Here is an 18672-nt window from a genome sequence, read left to right as displayed (position 1 = left end):
ATTGTTTTTTTTTCTAAAAACAAACTTGTTTATCTTTGATTGCTATAGGCCGAGATTTGCTCATTACTAGTCTGCTGATAGTCACGCAGCTACTGATGCATCCATTGTGTCTAAAATTCACTGAGTCTGAAAACACTGATAAATCACTTGAGCCACCTTTTCTACTGAATTGTACTATAACACGCTTTCCACTTTTTTGCAAACTACCCAATCATATTTACTTTGTTTTAAGATCTAAGGTAACAGTACTGCAAGCTTCTGGCTCTGTTTTTGACCAGTTTCAAAGTTAATGTTGAGCTACATGTTCTCATCCTTCGGAGGATGTTTTGTGTTAGACTAGACCTTCATCTTAGCTGAAAAAACATTAGTTACGAAAGCTAGCTAAATAAAATAAAGTGAAAAAACTATGTCTCTAGTGCTACCTCCAGGTCATATGTAGTTTCAGCCCACTCATCACATGCACTTTCTTCATTCAGCTTGTCAGGGTCATCCATATTAGACGCGGTGCTAGCAATATCCTCAGCTATGACATCGGGTAGATCATCTTCGTCTGCATCCATCTCTTGCTCTCTACTTGAGCCTTCTTCTAGTTCATCATCAGATTCATATTCCACAACATGCTTAGCATCATTTTCTCCCAAGAACTTGAGATCGTTGGTTACACAGAGGTGAAGGAGGTGACCAAAGCATGACTGATATATAATCCCTTTTGATACCAATGGTTTTTTGGTGTATGCCTTTATAACTGGTGTTGAGGAGAGGGAGTATGTAGAGTTTCAAGTTGAAACTTACAGGATATATTGCGAGGGATATTGAACTAATCATAAGTCTAGTTCATGTTAACATTACTAGTACTACTAGTATAACTGCTGCTAAGACTCGCAATAGACAGCTATTTTTTGAGGTTTTTTTAATAGAAAAAATTCTGGGATTAAAAAAAAAATATGTGGTCGAAGTAAAGAGCATATTTGAAGCTTAAAACGAGCATCTATAGCAAATGGATATGTGTTCTTCATCAAACACAAGCACTTGGTTAAACGAAAATAAAAGCAGAAAACATATAAAGAAAACAACAGAAACGGAACAAACAAGTTAACAAAATACAGAACAGAAACAGAAACAGGTCCGACAAAAACAGATGTCCTGTTTCTGTTTTCTGTTCTATTTTTCTGAAAATCAGAAACAGAAACAGGTTCCACAAAAACAGAAACACCAATAAAAACAGAAACAATGCCGAAGCTTAAAATGGACTTGTTGGAATTACAGAAACTCATATTCTATGGGTTGGAAACATGAAATTAGGTGATGTAGATTTTATTTACTCAGGAAAGAGGGATGGGGTGAATAGGAAGGAATTAGGGCTTATCATGAATAAGGAAGCTTCTAAGTCTTGCTTAGGTTGGGATAGTATTAATAATAGAATTTTAGTAGCTCATTTTACGATTTAAAGGTGCAAGTTATTTGTCAATATAGTATATACCCCTGTAAACAGACTGATGGAGATCGTTGTGACTCAGATGAATTTACCTATAGTTACAAAAACAAATAGGCATGATCCCATGTACGAATGTGGTATTTATTACAGGATTTTAATGTCAATATTGGTGGGGATACAGAAAGATGGTATGTTAGCCTAGGTAAATTTGGTGTAGGGAAGGGAAATATCCAATACAGTATTTGGTCATAAAATAACCTACAAGTTAATATGACACTCATTTGATCGTAAGAGAGCCAACCTTACAGATTAGGTTGTTGTAAACCGAAGGCTGGCAGGATCAGTACAAGATACTAGGGCATATAGGATGGGTGTTTATGATGTTAATTAAAAGTAAACATCGCCTTTTAGTAGTGTCTAGAGTTAATCTAAAGCTAAAAATAAGGAAGGGTAATTGCCTTCCGGAATGCTATGACGCCGGTAGACTCCAGGATGGGAATTTGACAGAAACTTTTCAGGAGCAGTTGGATATCAAACTACAGAGTCTAAAATTGTATAATGTGAAAAATGGATCGGATAATTTTAGGAAAGTGTTTAGTGAAGTAGCAGATGGTGTTTTAGGGAGGAAAGTTAAACACGTGGCTAGGAGTATTAGTAAAAACGCTTTAAGTTTGGTAGAAAAAAAGAGGGGTTTGTAAATGAAGTATTTGAGCGATAGATAAAATTAGAGGCCATAGATAAAATTGTGGAAAATCTGGAATACGCAGTAAGACGGCATAACAGTAAAATATTATATAGACATGTTAAAAAATTGAGAGGGAATAGTCAATCTGGACTTATCCCAGTTAAATATGGGAACAAGACCTCAAATATAGATGCGGTAAGAGTTAAAGAGTAATGGCCAAAACATTTCGAGAATGTTTTAAACCGTGATAAAGTTACAAGAAATGATATAGAAAAGAATAAAAAAAATTTGTGACATTTTGGAAGTCAAGGAAGATTTTTTTTTGTAAGGAGGAGCTAGAGACAGGGCTAAAAAACAATAAGGCCAAAGGTGCTGATAGTGTCATAAATAAGTTTTTCAAGTATGGGGGTTGTGAAGTTTGATGTAAATTCCTGAATATTTTGAAAATGATTTTGAAAAATAGGAAGTGCCTAGAGAATTTAGTTTAATTTAATTAAACCCCTTTTTAAGAAAGATGACAATTTCTTTGTATGATGATACTTTTTAGACTTAGAGATACTGTAGATAAAGCTTTAAGAGAAGAATTGTGTGTTCAAGCAAGGTTGTGTTTTATCCCCATACTTAAGGATTATTTTGCAGGACATGAACACTGCAAAAGCTATGAGAAGGCATGGAATTAATTGGGAAAGTAAAACTCTCCAAGACTTGGACTATGCTGATGACTTAAGTATCCTAGATGAAAATGTTAGCAAACAAATATGATATCCTGGTGGTTTTGAGAGTTCAGGTTCCAAGAAAGTCACTTAGACTAGGAATAAATGAAGGTGAAAAAGTGATGTCTGGTAACGAAAAGATTAATCAAGTGGATAGGTTTAAATACCCGGGTAATATTATTAATAAAGATGATGGATGCAGTGAAGATATTAGAAGTTGATTAGAAGAGTAGTTTACGCTCAGTTTTTTTTTTTACAATTGAAAAAAAGATTGGAGAACCAAGATTAGAATATTAGAAGTTACAATTGATGACATTGGTCATGTACGGTTCTGAGATGTGGACGCTTCGGAAGACGGATAAGGACATGTTAGATGTTTTCTATAGGAATTGTCTACGGGCGTTTTGGGTACTTAACTGACCATATTTCAAACACTAAGTTTTACGAAAAATGTGGCTCTATCCCACTGTCTAGGTCTTAGTTTAACACCACAAAATCTGAAATTAATTGATCAAATAGACCATTCGTATTGTCACCTTTTATGCTTCGCCTCACACTTACTCTGATTGTCTCTCTTTTTCAGGAATTGAACCAAACGCCAAATTTGTTGAGGGTTTAATAACTGGGGCTGGTCTTCTTCCAATGCCAAGATTTGCAACGAAAGACATGTGAGTAATGCATTCACAATCAAAAAGGCTTTATTCCAATTTTTAGAAGTAGCTTCTCGTCGCAAAACGGATAAGCTTGACGAATCTTCGACATATTGTTTTGTTTCTACTATCTATGAGCTTTGAGTTTGCTCGGTTTTAGCCTTGTCCTTGATGCGCCACTTCAAAAATAAGACGAACTTCATGACCTCAAACTATAATCTTTGTTTCCTATAGTTTCTTCTGATTCTTCTTTGGATTGAACATGAATTTTATTTTTATATCCGGTCTTAAGCCAAATTTGAGTTATTCTGACCCCCCCCTCTGTCTCTCTCCTTCCCTCTATCCCTCCCCCTCTCTCTCTTTTCTCCCTCTCTCTCTCTCTTTATTTCTTTCTACCCCCACCTATCTCACAAGAAAGAGATGAGGAGAGACCACCGTATGAAAATCTAGGTGACAGTATGATTTCATGGAAGGAAGCTTAAATTAAAGTTTTAACCTTCTTATTTGATTGTAAACTAGACCATTCAACCTAAAATTCATGTTAAGACTAAAAATTAAAAAAAAATGAAAATTGAAAACAAGAAAAAATTCAGTATAGACTGCAAGAAATTATTACAGGAAGGGATATTATTTATTACAATGAAACCAGCGATACATTTAGAGTGATAACTCTGGCAAAGATGTAAGGTTACAGCTCCAGCTCGGCAAGAAAGATGTACTTGCCAAGATATTCAGGTCATCCACCGTAAATAAATTGAAAATTTCTTTTGGTGAGCAGGTTGGTATCAACTCTTTGGGGGAACATTTAGTTGAATTACAAAATAATTCTTTAGATATTAAAAGTATAATTAATAATTCAATTGGAAGTAGAAATCAGAAGAATAATGATTCTAATTCGGTTAATAAAAGTAAGAAAGTTTTGCAATTAAATGGTTCTGCCTCCTCTAAACGAGATGATATTTTCTCTGTGCTTCACCTTAACATTCAGGGACTTTGCTCGGCTTTTGATGAGCTGAAACGGGTCGTTATATGTTATTGGATTACGTGAAACTTTCCTGAATTTAAATAAGGATATCTTTTTAGATATTACAGGATATAGGATGGAGAGGCTGAACTGGAAACAGATTGCGAGTAGTGGCTTTGCCTGAGCAGAAATGAGGAAGGAATCCTTGAACCCCTTCTTATTGAGATTTAGTCAGTGTCTGGCACTTATGCAGGGGGGTGGGTCTTCGGGCCACTCCCCCCCCCCGAAATTTTGTGGAATGTTTAATTTCCCCGTGGTTTCTTGGGATTACTGGCAAAAGTAGGACATTTATTAAGAATCTGGATACATTTGTGAAGCCTTTTTTTGGGATTTTACAGCATGCAATTATCCGGTCAAGTCACTGCCCAATTATTAGCCCATTTTCTGTCAATTAGTGATTATACTGTAATTTTTTTTGTAAAGAGAGTTTGATTTCCACATCAAAATAGAATTATCCTTGATATTAGGGCGTTTATCCCCCCCTTTTCAGGATAAAGTACAGCTTTTAATGGATTAATTTTGGAAACTATCATTTTTCATTAAAATCAATGTTTTTGCAATAGAAGAACTACCCCCCACAGCACCCTTATTGCACTGTTAACCCTAAAATTTCCCTTTCGGTGGGATACAATAGATTAAACACTGGTTCTAAATCGCTATGAACATAAGCTGAGCCTAAAACGTACTTTTGAGGCTTCAGTCTTCTTCCCCTTATCCGCTACAATACTACAGATTAAAGCTAATCTGTATTTTCCGATGTACGTGCTTTTTGCATTTATTTAGTAACTAAATAAAAAAAGTGCTACTTTATATCTAGTGTTTCGAAGGTTTTGGCCCCCCCCCCCCGAAAAGAGGTTTTGGACTCAGTCCAAAAGCATCCATGTGAACTAATCCTTATGGGCGATTTCAACCTCAACCTGCTGGATCAAATTCTGCTTCAGCTATAGATTTTTTGTCGGTGATGGTCTCTTCGGTAACTCTCAGTTTGTATACCAACCCGAGTTACTGACACGCATGCTTCTCTTATTGATAATATTCTATCATCACTAGATGTCTTAGATCATTCGGTGCTGGTTAGTGATATTTCTGATCATTTTCCCGCTATTTCCCGATATAAGAGCGGAAATAATTTTTGTATGATTTCCAGTTTGGATTCCCAGCCAATCATTCTGCAGAGCATGCTTGTGCAGCTTTCTTGAATTTCATTCACTCGGCAATTGATTCTGGTCATATCCCGGCAGCTTTATTTTTGGATGTTCATAAAGCTTTTGATTCCTTGACTCATCGAATTCTTCTTTGGAAACTATCGCGTATTGATATAAGATAAAACGCTTTTTCTTGGTTTGATTCATATCTTTCTGGTAGGCTTATTTCAATTAATCCGCTTTTCGGAGCCCTTCCGAAGTATATTATGGTGTCCCTCAGGGATATGTTCTTGGCCCCATTTTATTTCTGTTATGTTAATGACTGTTTATGTCTTGTGTTTAAGTCTGTTATTGTTATGTTATGATTTATGTTAATGATCTGATTTTGGTGGTAAAAAACACCAGGCCTCTGGCATGCTGCAAGCTTTTTCATCCTGATGCTCGATCGTGTTCCAATATTACTTCTAATGAAGATTTTCTTGTTGCTTTTGCTGGTGAAACCACTCTTAGAAACCTTGGGAAGACGGAATGTTATCTCAAATCTAACCTTGTGGCAATATTCGAGAGAGTTATTTCATGGTTTAATGCGAGTTTATTGGCCTTGAATTTTGTTAAGTCACATTTTCTTATTTTTTCTCTAATTGGTATAGCTTTCCTTGAGCTTACACACCTTCATGTGTCACAAGGCTCCTTGTGTAGACCAGAGAATCGGGTAGTCCGGTTTCTTGGTATCCTGCTTGATGAGAACCTTTTATTTAGAAACCATATAGCCATGATTAGGGTTATGGTCTCACGGAATTTGGGTATCATTCGAAACTTTCGACACAAACTTCTTGTATCTATTCTGAAGCTTCTTTTTTTCAGCCTTGTCCAGTCATATGTTTCTTATTGCCCCATTGTATGGATGTCTTCTTTTCCGTCTACAATGTGGTTACTTTCTGTCATGCATAATAAAGCACGGCGTTAGGTTAAGGACACCAACCGTTCCTCATCAATACTGCTCTTAATTCTATAGTCTATTTACATTATTTCTTGTGCTTCTTTTGTCTTTCATCAGCTTCACGGCAATCTTCCAAAATCTCTTCAAAAAACTCCTGTATTTATTTCTGATTCAGCTGCTATAGCCTTCGTTCATATAATATCTGCATTCCGCAACCCCTACTATTTGATCAGATTTTAATCCCCTCATTGCTTGTCAACAGTTCTGGAATTCACTACCTTCTTCATTAGAGAGATGCCCCTTGTTTGGGACTTTTAAAAGGATTCTTAAGGATCTTTTAGTAAAGAACCAAATAGAATATCATTTTTTTCCTTTTCCTCTGAGGAATTGATGTCCCCTGAGTGTTTGTTCATGGTGTATTGTTGTCTTCTCTGCGCTTTGACTCTCAGGCCTCAGGTATGTTCTCTCTTTCATCTTATATGCTATTTAGCTATTGGTCTCTTATTTTAGTTGTTGCTTATATTGTATTTCTTTTGTATCCCCCTTGTATCCCTGGCCATGGAGCCTTTCGAGGGGGAATAACGAGTATTGTATTTCTATTTCGTATTTATTGGTGAATAAAACTCTGAACTGAATGTACTCTGTAAATGATGAAAAAATAGTAGTCATAACCTATATATATATATATATATATATATATATATATATATATATATATATATATATATATATATATATATATATATATATATATATATATATATATATAGGCTGTATATAATGTTTGAGTAATTGAACTTTACGAAATGTGTATGCTTTCAGATCCATGGCTTTTAACAAGCCATTTCAGCTTTTGCTATTGTTGTTTTAATTTCAGTTACGATGTGATGAGGGAATGTTGGCATAAATCGCCAAAAGAGCGGCCAAGTTTTTCCGAGCTAAAAGAACATGTTGGTAACCTGTTGGACGAAACAACGAAGCAGGTAATTCAGCAATAATAATTATACGACATAGACTGATATTTAATTTATAGTTACTCTACTAAAATGATGTTATTGAAGTGTAGTCCATTATTATTATCGATTATATTTTCTCCAATAATTATCTAGTATTACTTTTTCAATTTATAAGACTTTCTGTAGCATTAGTTTTCACTGTCTTTTTTTTCACTTTTTTTTCAGTCTGCGTTTTTATTTGGTCAAGATAGAATTTCTTGCTTTTGCTTTAATACTTTGTGACTTTACAAAATAGGAAAATTTCAAATGTTTTTCCTATGGAATTTGGATTTTCAGTATTTCAGAAGAGACAAATACGTATGGCTAGAAGTTAGAGAGGAATAAAGCAAGCAAACAGTTTTTTTTTCCTACGGAGAAAACTTCCAGGGTGCTAGGGTTTTCTTAGAGTGTTTTTTTTCTTAAGAAGATTATTCTATTTTTAATATTGTAGAAAAGTGCACATTTTGGTTTTTTTATGAAGATATGACGCTCCCCACCAAATCCAGTAGGGACACCCATGTCAATGGGAATTTCTATATTATTTTACCAATAGGCTTCCAGTAAAGGATAGGCTTCATACTTCTCTTTAAAATAGGCTTCAACAATGTAAAACATATCCTAGTTTACTAGGAAAAATTACTTTATTCTTAGTACAGATAGGTTTTTATGGCACTTGGTATATACCAAGTGACATATAGCGATCGCAATTTCTGTTGGTCTGTTGGTCCCGGTTTTGCTAGTTTGGGCACTTCTAGATAAGCTAGAGTCATGAAATTTGGCAGGCGTATCAGGGACCAGACCAGATTAAATTAGAAATAGTCTTTTCCCCGATTAGACCATCTGGAGGGGCTGGGGGGTGGGGGACGGTTAACTCGGAAAAATTAGAAAAAGTGAGGTATTTTTAAACTTACGAACGGGTGATCGGATCTTAATGAAATTTTATATTTCAAGGGATATCGTGTCTCAGAGCTCTTATCTTAAATCCTGACCGGATCCGGTGACATTGGGGGGATTTGGAGGGAGAAACCTGAAAGCTTGGAAAACGCTTAGAGTGGAGAGATAGGGATGAAACTTGGTGAGAAGAATAAGCACATGTCCTAGATACGTTATTGACATAACCGGACCGGATCCGCTCTCTTTGGGCGAGTTGGTGGGATTTGCTAGTTTGGGAACTTCCAGATACGCTAGGACGAAAGTTGGTAGGCGTATCAGGGACCAAACTAGATTAAATTAGTCTGGAGGGGGAGCGAGTGAACAATATAGTGGAAAAGAATTTTATTGCCGAAAAAAACAAATGATTGTTCCTATTAAGTAAGGCTTGTGGTCTAGGGGTATGATTCTAGGGGGTGTGAGAGATCTCAGGTTCGAATCTCGGACCTCACCAATTTTTACACAAAAAAGATCCGAAACTAGATACATGGTCATATAGCGATCGCGGAAAGTTGGCAGGTGTATCAGGGACCCGGCCAGATTAAATAAGAAATATTCGCTTCCCCGCTTTGACCATCTGTGGGGGGGGGGAATGGAAGGACGGTTAATTCGAAAAAATTAGAAAAATGAGGTATTTTTAACTTACGAACGGGTTATTGGATCGTAATGAAATTTGATATTTAGAAGGATCTCGTGTCTCAGAGCTCTTTTTTTAAATCCCTACTGGATCCGGTGACATTGAGGGGGGGGGAGCTGGAGAGGGAAACCGGAAATCTTGGGAAAATGCTTAGAGTGGAGAGATCGTAATGAAACTTGGTGGGAAGAAGCTCTTAGCTCTTCCAACTTCGTCAGAAGTGCCAGATGAGCTCTTGTTTCTCAATCCTGTTCCGTCCTCCCCTGGAAAAAAATTGAAAAATTTTCACTTATGTTTTTTTTTTATAGATGTACATAGATCTCAATCAAAGTTATATGAATATGAACCGAACTCAATTCCAAGACAGAGTCGATTACCTGACACAAATGGCGAACCCTGTTTATGAAAATTTTGACCCTCAGTTGATGTCAGATCATGAATATGTCAACACCCCGTCCAAAGTTGTTCAGATTGGGGACGACGGTTATCTATCCCCAAAGCAAATTAATACTAATAGCGAAGGTAATAATATACTCTCAGTTTTGTCAATTCTTAGTGTGTCAAATGTTTTGATGTGGTATATCTTTTGTACTGTCTGTGATTTATTGTGAAGTATCATTTATTGTCTGCAAGGTTGCCAAAAAGACACTATTAGCGCTTTTATGGTATTTTTCTTTTTTACTTTGGGTAACAACAGGATACTTTAGGATTGGAAAAAGACCAATTTTTGAAAACAAAGGGGCACATTTTTTTTTCTAATCATACTCTCGTCAATTTTCTTTGCTTTTCGTAACATGGCAAATCTTTACATATTTTTAATTTCTATCGAACATGTGGATAGGCTGCTAAAAAACTTCAGTAATCAATAAAGCTATGAAAAGTTTGACTGCCAGTTTAATCACTAATTGACTTTGTAGCTAATTCTCAATTCCTATAGACAGGGTGTACACAATAAAACCCTATTTTTATTTTGTTCTGTTCACCAAAGAAAAAAATGATGGAACTTGTACTAATAAACGTAAGTTGATTAAAGAAGTATGTATTTCAGACAAAAAATCCCCCATTCAGGGCGCTCGACAGGATGGATTCGGACCATGAATTGGCTTTTACAGTCTCTCGATCTCACATTTTTGATTTTTATTGGAGGAGGGGGTGAGGTTGCTAAGTGGAGGTCGTGTAGAACATTTCAAAAATCTTAACACCGATTGTGAAAGTCACTGTTACCATCCCTCGTGGTATCTTAGAGTGAACGTAAATGGAAATGGAATGCTGGAAATCCATGGAAGTCATTTCTGTCTGTCATTACAAGGTTTGTACAGAAATACATTTTTTTCGCTCTTTCAATTACTCCTTATATTTACTTCTGGGCCGTAGGGCATTAATTGATATTTGCTTTTCTTCCTTGTGGTACGAATCCTGCCATGGGAAAATCACTACTGGGCCTTTCGAAAAATGTCCCAAGCTCTGTAAAAATAAAAGAAGGCTTTAGTTGGGGTATCAAAAAGTTAACGTTTTCTCATGAATATAAATGCTTGTATTTACCTGCATTTTTGGATGAGTTTTCATAAATGGCAGTAAAGTTTTCATAAATTGACTAGGATTGGACAGAAAATCGGTAAAATCACTAGAACGCTAATCTATTAAAGTTGCGTCTCTAGTTTGATATATTTTTTTTTTATAGCCATTAAACTTATTTTTAAATTAAATTTTTTCTTCTGAAATTATTGCAAATGTAAGTGTCCTTTTTGTTATTATTCAGTCTCCATTCAAGTTACGTTTGTGAATATAATATCCTTACGCATTTTCATCTTTTTTTCTAATAGGGAGCAAACTAAAAAGGGAATTGTTGGTGTATTCATTATGTATTTTTGGGCCTACATCCTTTTTTTACGCTTCTATTATAAATATTCGAGTTTCATAAAGACCTCTCTAGCGCATCCTGTCCTTCTCTGTGTGATGACCATACACGCTGTAGCTAAAGTTTTGAGTTTTGAAAAAAAATGACTCATTCTCTATCGGATTAAAGTTAAAAGAATTAAAATAGCCTAGAAACGCTTGTAATCATTAAAAAAAATGAGATGAAATTTCTTTTTTACATTTCAAAAACTTAAATGTTGCTGTCAGCATCATTAATAGCGGCGTTCGGGCGCATGTCTAGTTAAAATTTCATGTTTAGACACATGTATGTCCAGACAGTCAATATCAACGTAGCTTCTTTTTACGTATAAAATTTGGTGTTTGGCTGCAAAAAGTTGCAGCTCAGCATCTAGTTCTTGACTTTAGAACTCTGTGTCTATATTTAAAACTTGACAAGCCAGTAACATCTTTTGCACTTTTTTTTATCATTTACACTTAAAAGTGGCGTTCACATGTAGGCCTACGTTTTACTGAACTTCCATCCTTAAGCATATGAATGGCCAGAAATATGTGTCTAGACGTGGAAATCTTGCTATATGGAAGATGCGATATGGATTTGAAATTAAGTACGAACGAGTTTTACTTGTAACCTGGTCCTCTTGAGGTATAATCTTGTGTTCCGTAAAATTCTTACAAAACCTTACAAGGTAAATTAAAATTTATGCCAAGGTTTGAAATAATTTGATGTGCTTGTTTTACAACTGCGCTTACAGTTGTATTCTTAACTAATTATATTCTGATTATTTTTCTGAGCAGATTTCTTTTGTCAAAAACTCAATCCCAAGTCTCGTCTTTTCGTCGTACATTTACATTAATAAAATTAATTGCAAAATCTTCCAATAGCTTGAAGTTTATAAACAGCTTGCTCCTGTAAACGATTTAACTTTGGTTTGATTAAGCGCATCTTTCATTTAAAGTAAAATCTAACTGAAATGTTTGCTTATTTTGACAGCCTCGACCTAACGGCAACTAATCATAGCCTTAATAATTGTTTCTTTTCATTTAATAGGCACATTAGTTCAAAACGCTCTCTACTTCATCATGGAAAAAATCTCTAGCGGCTAGTAAATCTCAGGTGAGGGCTAGTGAGCCAGGGGCTTATAGCGGCTAAGCACTAATTTAATTTCATCGTAAAGCTATCTTATAGCTTCCTAACTAAGGAGTTTCTTTTCCAGTTATGTTTTACGCCTGAGCCTCATTATAGTCACACTTATGAATACAATATAAATTAGTATAACCCCAGCACCAATCATGTCAGCTGTGCTTAATTTGGTGGTTTGTGCAATGCTCAACTTCCAAGCACCAAGTTCACGATTAACTATCACAGCGAAGACCTAAGGCATCATTTTTTGAAACTCAGGAAGATGCAAGTTTGAACCTGGCTGTATCAATACATCTCAAGGTCATTGCAAGGACCTTAGTAGTCAAGAAACGTCGTTAACCCGATACAATGAAACATAAGGTTTCCTATATGTATGGTGAATCTCTCAAAAGATACAGAAACTTGGTATTAGTAGACAATGTTGGCAGCAATTTGTGTTGACTGGTATATATTTTTCAATCCAATTTGTTGTTTCGTTTTTTCGGTTCTGCTGTACAAGCATGACTTTATAATCAAGGAAAAACACGGATCATTTATGAATGTCGGCTTTTTTATGTGTGACTATAGTGCGGCTTGGTCATTACGCTCCTAATTTAAATAATTTTAGGAAGCCAGATCAAACCACAATTTGTTTGGTTTGATTGCTGGGATTTGATTTGAATTTTGAATTCAAGATAATTTCACGAAGCGTCAAACAGAATCGAAAAAGCTGATTTGTTCAAACTCTTATCCAGCTTTTTCTCTGACTGTTCAGTACAGTCTTTTTCTGTAAGAATATGAATGACGGGTAATATGTTGCAAAGAATGTTGCTTGTATTTACAGAAATAAAAAAAAAATGGGAAGCTAGCTCTGAGCTAAAGCGCTGAAAATCCTTGCTTATACTAACTTTACATCTCTAACAACATTAACACGTTTGCATTTCAACGTCAATTCACAATTATAATTGCTGCTTACCTTTTTGCATGTGCTCAGAATTTCTGTTTGTCAAAATTAATGTTGCAGTTTTTTACAACTAACAAAGCACTGAGTGTAATAATCCATAATAAAACCTATAACCGAAACTTTGCATTTTTATAACGATATTTTACGCTATATACTTTCGTTAAGAACCGGAAATTCACCCTGGAATGATCTTTTTCTACTCGTACCTCACGAACTTCTGGGGAAACGACCTTTGTTTTCCAAAATCACCGGCAATATCGATGGTAAATTCTCTAAAAGGTCGAAATTATCTGTGACATCTTTTTTAATTGTCCATCCTCCACAGAGATTAATGTGACAGAATCGTTTATCTTGCGGCGACTACTAGAGCAAGTAAGACAGACTATCGACAAATACCAAAATGGCGGACTGCCAAAATGTGGGACGTCTGTATACCTAGTCAGAATGTACGATCAGATCCTGAAATGGCTTGAAAAGCAAGGCTGTTCTGTCGACCTAGCAGCCATCGACTTTTGCAAAGCTTTTGATCTCCTATCACACCTAGTGGCCTGCCAAAACCTGAAACGAATAGGTGCTAAACGCCAAAAGCTAGCCATTGTGCTCGATTTTCTGTCTGAAAGACAGCAATATGTATTTGCTTTACACGAAGAGGACTGTAACTCAAAGTGGAGTAAAATAAACTGCGGTGCCCCGCAAAGGACGAAACTAGCAGGAATAACGTATCTTGTCATCATCAACTACTTGCTGGTTGAACATACCGACAAATTCAAATTTGTCCACGATTTGTTGCTCTTACTCCCCTATCTTGTTCATGGCAATGTCCCCACCAAACAATTCCCCCAAATCACTTTCGATCCACTAAGTTCACAGTGCTCTGATACGAAATTGACTATTAACTTTGTTAAAATCGAAAAGAGACTGAACCCACTAAAGAGAGAATTCGTCCCTCCTGAAGTTCCTTTCCCTGTTGTGAGTGAGGTGAAAATACTAGGTGTCATTTCCTCACGTGATTGCACCTTTGCTACCCATATTAATAATTAGACCCGTAAAGCAAACGCATCTCTGCAAACCCTTTCAAAAATGCCTCGCTTCGGGTGCAACGCCCACAGTCTTCTACGGGCATACCTCCGCTACATACACCCCATACTTGAATACGCCTATCCCGTCTGGGGCCCGTCAGTATTAAGAACCGCCTATTTAATGCAGGAACTAGATTCAGTCCAAAAACAGGCAACCATGATCATCCGGGGTAATAGAGACATTTACTACCACGATATCCTAGCAACCCTTGAACTCCAAAGTTTGGAACTCCATTTGGGTGACCTTATCCTATTTAGTCCGCTTATAAATCTGTTTATTTGTAAGCATTTGTACGTATAATTGTACATATTTTGTTTTATAAATATATATATTTGGTCGTTTTTGTACATACAAATCTACGTATCTATGTTTAAAACTATTGTATAGAAGATAGTGTCGCAGAAAGCTAGTAAAAAATATAAAGCCGAACTGGCCAGCCAAGACAAAACAAAGAGAGAAAAAATATCAAGCTGAAGAACAAAACAAACGGGACTACGGTTTAGAAGGAAGCGACAAGCTAAACGGTGGATATTTGGCCTGTATAGAACAAGACGTAAAATATGTCACTTATTATTCGTCAGTAAAATCCGTTATTTATTTATATGTACGTGTTAAACCGTATTTAAACAGGCGAAAAATCCGCAATTTAGTTTGTTTGTTCCTTCTGACAAGCAACAATGATGATCATTGTCATAGAATCATAGCCGTGCCCCCTTTTGCGTTTTTTAAAAATTGTTCCATTGTAATTTTTCAGAGCATTTCTTTTCCGAACATCTTTTTGTTTAGTTTTTTCAAATATATTTTGATTTCTTGTAAAATGTTAGAATAATTTTACCAAAAGAAGATAAGGTCTAAAAGTTATAATTTGAACCAAGAGCAAATCAAACAGTTCGTGGTCACGAACTGTAAGTAAGGAGCGACCCCGCTCAATAGTAACTGTAAATCTAAAAAACGGAATTTTGTTACCGTTAGATGCATCAAAAGTTTGGTCTTACCCGTCAAAAGATGCGAGCCCGAGAAAATTTGCCTTATTTTCGAAAAAAGGGGGAAACACCCCATCGTATGAAAATCACCCCATCAGAGTCAACGTATTAGACAACCCTACTGTAGATGTTTCAAGCTCCTATCTGCAAAAATGTGGATTTTTTTTTTGCCAAAAGAAAGATCACGGATGCGTCTTTTTTGTTTGTTTGTTTTTTTTCTAACGGAAATTAAAAGTTCTAGTTCCCTTTTTAAGTTACCAAAGAAATTGGAGGGCAAATAGCCCCCTCCCACGCTCATTTTCCCCAGAGTCACTGGATCAATGTTTTGAGATGGCCATTTTGTTCAGTATAGTCAAGATGTCTAATAACTATGTCTTTGAGGACGACTTGATCCCCCAGAGTCACCGGGGAAAGGTCTGCAAGTTACGAACTTTGCCCATTGTTTGCATACAGTATTGGTTGTTGGGAGTCATAGAGACGTTTTCAGGGGGATTTTTTTCTGGTTAGGGGTTACGTGGGAGGATCTTCTCATGGAGGAATTCATCATGAGGGAAGAGAGTTTCCATGAAGGGGGCGCTGGATTTTCCAGCATTATTTAAAAAAACATTGAGAAAAAAAAAAAATCGACTGAAAGTAAAGAGCAACATTAAAACCTATAACGAACAGAAATTATTACGTATACCAGGGGGTTCGCCTCCTCTTCAATACCTTACTCTTTACGCTACTAGAGTAAAGAGCGAGGTATTGATAAGGGGACGAAACCCCTCATATACATAATGAAAATATACGAAAATAGAAGTTCGTTACGTAAGTTAATTCGTATTTTGCGTATATTTATTACTAATAAAAACATTCATAAATAAAAATTAAAAGTTCTAGTGGGGCTTTTTAAGCAACAAAAAAAAATGAATGGCAAATAGGCCTCCTCCCCTCTCCTTTTTTCTGAAAATCGTCCGGTCAAAATTTTGAAAGTCATTTAGCCAAAAGAAGTAAATTAATGTGCAAATTTCGTTTTAATTATTCATGTAAGGTGAGCCAAATTCAAAACCTGCATTAATTCAAAAATGTTCAGAAATTAAATAAAAAAAAACAGTTTTTTCTAATTGAAAGTAAAGAGCGACATTAAAACTTTAAACGCACAGAAATTATTCCTTATATTAAAGGGGCTGTTCCCTCCTCAACGCCCCGCTCTTTGCGCTAAAATTTGACTCTTTATCACAACTCAACTTTTTAAAACAATAAAAAACTTAAGCGTAAAGAGTGGAGCGTTGAGGAGGGGACAGCCCCTTTCATATACGGAATAATTTCTGTTCGTTTGAAATGTTAATGTTGCTCCTTACTCTCAGTTAGAAAAAATTTGTTTTTTTAATTTAATAATGAAAAACATCGAAGAAGATGCTTGGTTATATTTGTATTAAGGATGTTGTAGATACACAACTTATTAGGGAAAGGTGAACAAGGATATTTTATAGCTTCTAGTAAAAATAATTCCACTTCTCAATGCTATTTGTCATGCTGTTGCCTTTATTCTTTTTTAAATAAAGATTCTGAATTTCCTTTTTTCAGGTTACGTATCCGGTAACCCTTCATATGCCTCTGGATCTGAAGTTTTTATTTTTCCTGATTCCACTGCGGGGTACAGAAGGCTGTCAAAACTTGAAGAAGAGCCTAATGAAACGCAGCCTATGCTAGAAGACTCTGATTATCTTCAACCCATAAAGCTTACAACTAATACAGATTCTTGATTGATAATTCCGGAAAAGTAGACCAGCTCCTATAAATTCGAAATATATATGTATTGCCATTACATTATGTGATTATTATTTAGTGATTAATTTTATTAATTAATTATGGTTATTTTCAGATTGACATATAGACTTTTTAACTTACAGCCAAATGTGAACTGCTGCGAGTATTAATTATGTTTTATAGTAATAGTGCATTAAATATTGTTTATAAAATTCTTTCTGTATATTAAAAGAATATATGAGATCTTTAAAGTTTGTGGCTGTTTGCGTAGTGTGTGCATCACGATCGAATTCCAATTCGGTAATATGTCACTGAAAACACTGAATTAGTTTTTTCACGACAATAAAGTGGTTGTATAATTAACGATTGTTGTACACAACATGAACCTAAAATATTTTCGTAGCCAGCTGCTATATTTGTTATAATATTTGTTGGGGGGAGGGGAGTGTTTTAACATGCGGAAAACCAAGTTTCAACCAATATTTTCCATTTTTCCACGCATGATTTCTCGGTTATGCTCGGAGCATAATTTGTCCGTTGATTTGTTTTTTGTAGTTGAATCTGGTTTCAATAATATAGCTTCCATTTTTGGAAAACAGAAAAATGAATTGGATACGAAGCTATGGAGTGATTTAAGACAGAAAATAACATTGAAACATACAAAGCAAGTCTTTTTAAAAGTTAGCAGGCAAAACCTTCTTTATCAAAAATATATTTTTTCAGAAGGAAAGAAATCGTTAGGCAGCATGTAAGTTGTTTTTAATGTTGTTATAGAGGAGGTTAGTTAGAGGATATTTAAATCATAGATGAGAACAAAGTTGGGACACCCCTGATTTATATATTACTAGGGAATTATCTTATTCTAAAATGAACATAAGCCATTATGATTTGTTACCAATATTACAGTGTATTTTTCTTGCCTTTTTTAAAGTAAAAACGAATGGTTTCTATGGATATATATTATTTCTAACAACCGTTTTGTGTTTTCTCTTATGCTTACACAAACGTTATTTTCAATATCTTTAACTATTAACTGATGATTATACGAGCCACAGAGAACAAATATACAAAGAACTTTAACAGTTACCATGGTCAATTCGATCCATTAAACGCTTGGGATTTAAAAAAGATGGATGTCTCAATAGATTTGGGGACAAGTGAACCCACTGTTATTTGACTAGTAAAATCCACTAATTGTTTTGGAATATATCTTGAAAAAAGCGAATTTTCAAGCTTGAATTTTAAATATTTAATGAGAAACTTTTTAGGGTAAGCAGTTGGGCACCCTTTTGATTTAGCTGTCTTTTGACAGCCGCTAAACTTTAATAAATCTAGTTTTGCCGTCTCCGCTTAATAATTTGAGCGATTTTTCCTCTAATTTTTTTTATTAGAAGTTTATCCTACTTAGCTAATGTTCACATCAAAGGCTACTACAAATTTTTTCCCATAAGCTACTTAAACTTACATGTATAAAATAAATAACAACTAAAATATTTTCAAGTTAACTATGAAAGGTCAAAATTTATGGTTACTGAAAAATATTGCGAAATTTTTTTTTTAGCGTTTATAGTTTTGTTTTTTTATGTTTGACCGATTTTTAACCTTCTAACTTGTTCATCTTCATTTTTGTTAATCTGATACGTTTTCTCAAAGAAAGAAACAGTCAATATGAATACTCCCCTATGAATATAGGGGAAACACATTTAAATAGTGTTTTCTATTGCTTTAAAAAAAAGTATTCGTTTTA

General features: G+C 35.2%; 1 protein-coding gene across 10 annotated transcripts in view; it reads left to right on the top strand.

The window, feature by feature from the left end:
* The window catches only part of LOC136041867 (vascular endothelial growth factor receptor 1-like), a 100727-nt gene extending 83551 nt beyond the window's left edge, over nucleotides 1-17176 (top strand). For 8 of the 10 annotated variants that reach the window (XM_065726683.1, XM_065726662.1, XM_065726669.1 and 5 more), the window contains 4 exons: nucleotides 3417-3501; nucleotides 7470-7575; nucleotides 9460-9673; nucleotides 16743-17176. In XM_065726683.1, coding sequence (XP_065582755.1) covers nucleotides 3417-3501; nucleotides 7470-7575; nucleotides 9460-9673; nucleotides 16743-16921 — 584 coding nt within the window. In that variant the 3' untranslated portion in view covers nucleotides 16922-17176. Of the gene's footprint in view, nucleotides 1-3416; nucleotides 3502-7469; nucleotides 7576-9459; nucleotides 9674-12077; nucleotides 12144-16742 lie in introns of all 10 variants that reach the window. The other 2 variants (XM_065726696.1, XM_065726691.1) reach the window with 2 other exon arrangements.
* Nucleotides 17177-18672: the final 1496 nt, after the last annotated feature.

Source organism: Artemia franciscana, chromosome 2 (assembly GCF_032884065.1).
Source record: "Artemia franciscana chromosome 2, ASM3288406v1, whole genome shotgun sequence".
In the NCBI taxonomy this organism is placed as follows: Eukaryota; Metazoa; Arthropoda; class Branchiopoda; order Anostraca; family Artemiidae; genus Artemia; species Artemia franciscana.
The sequence above is the reverse complement of the archived record's forward strand: the minus strand, read 5'-3'. Positions and strand labels throughout refer to the sequence as shown.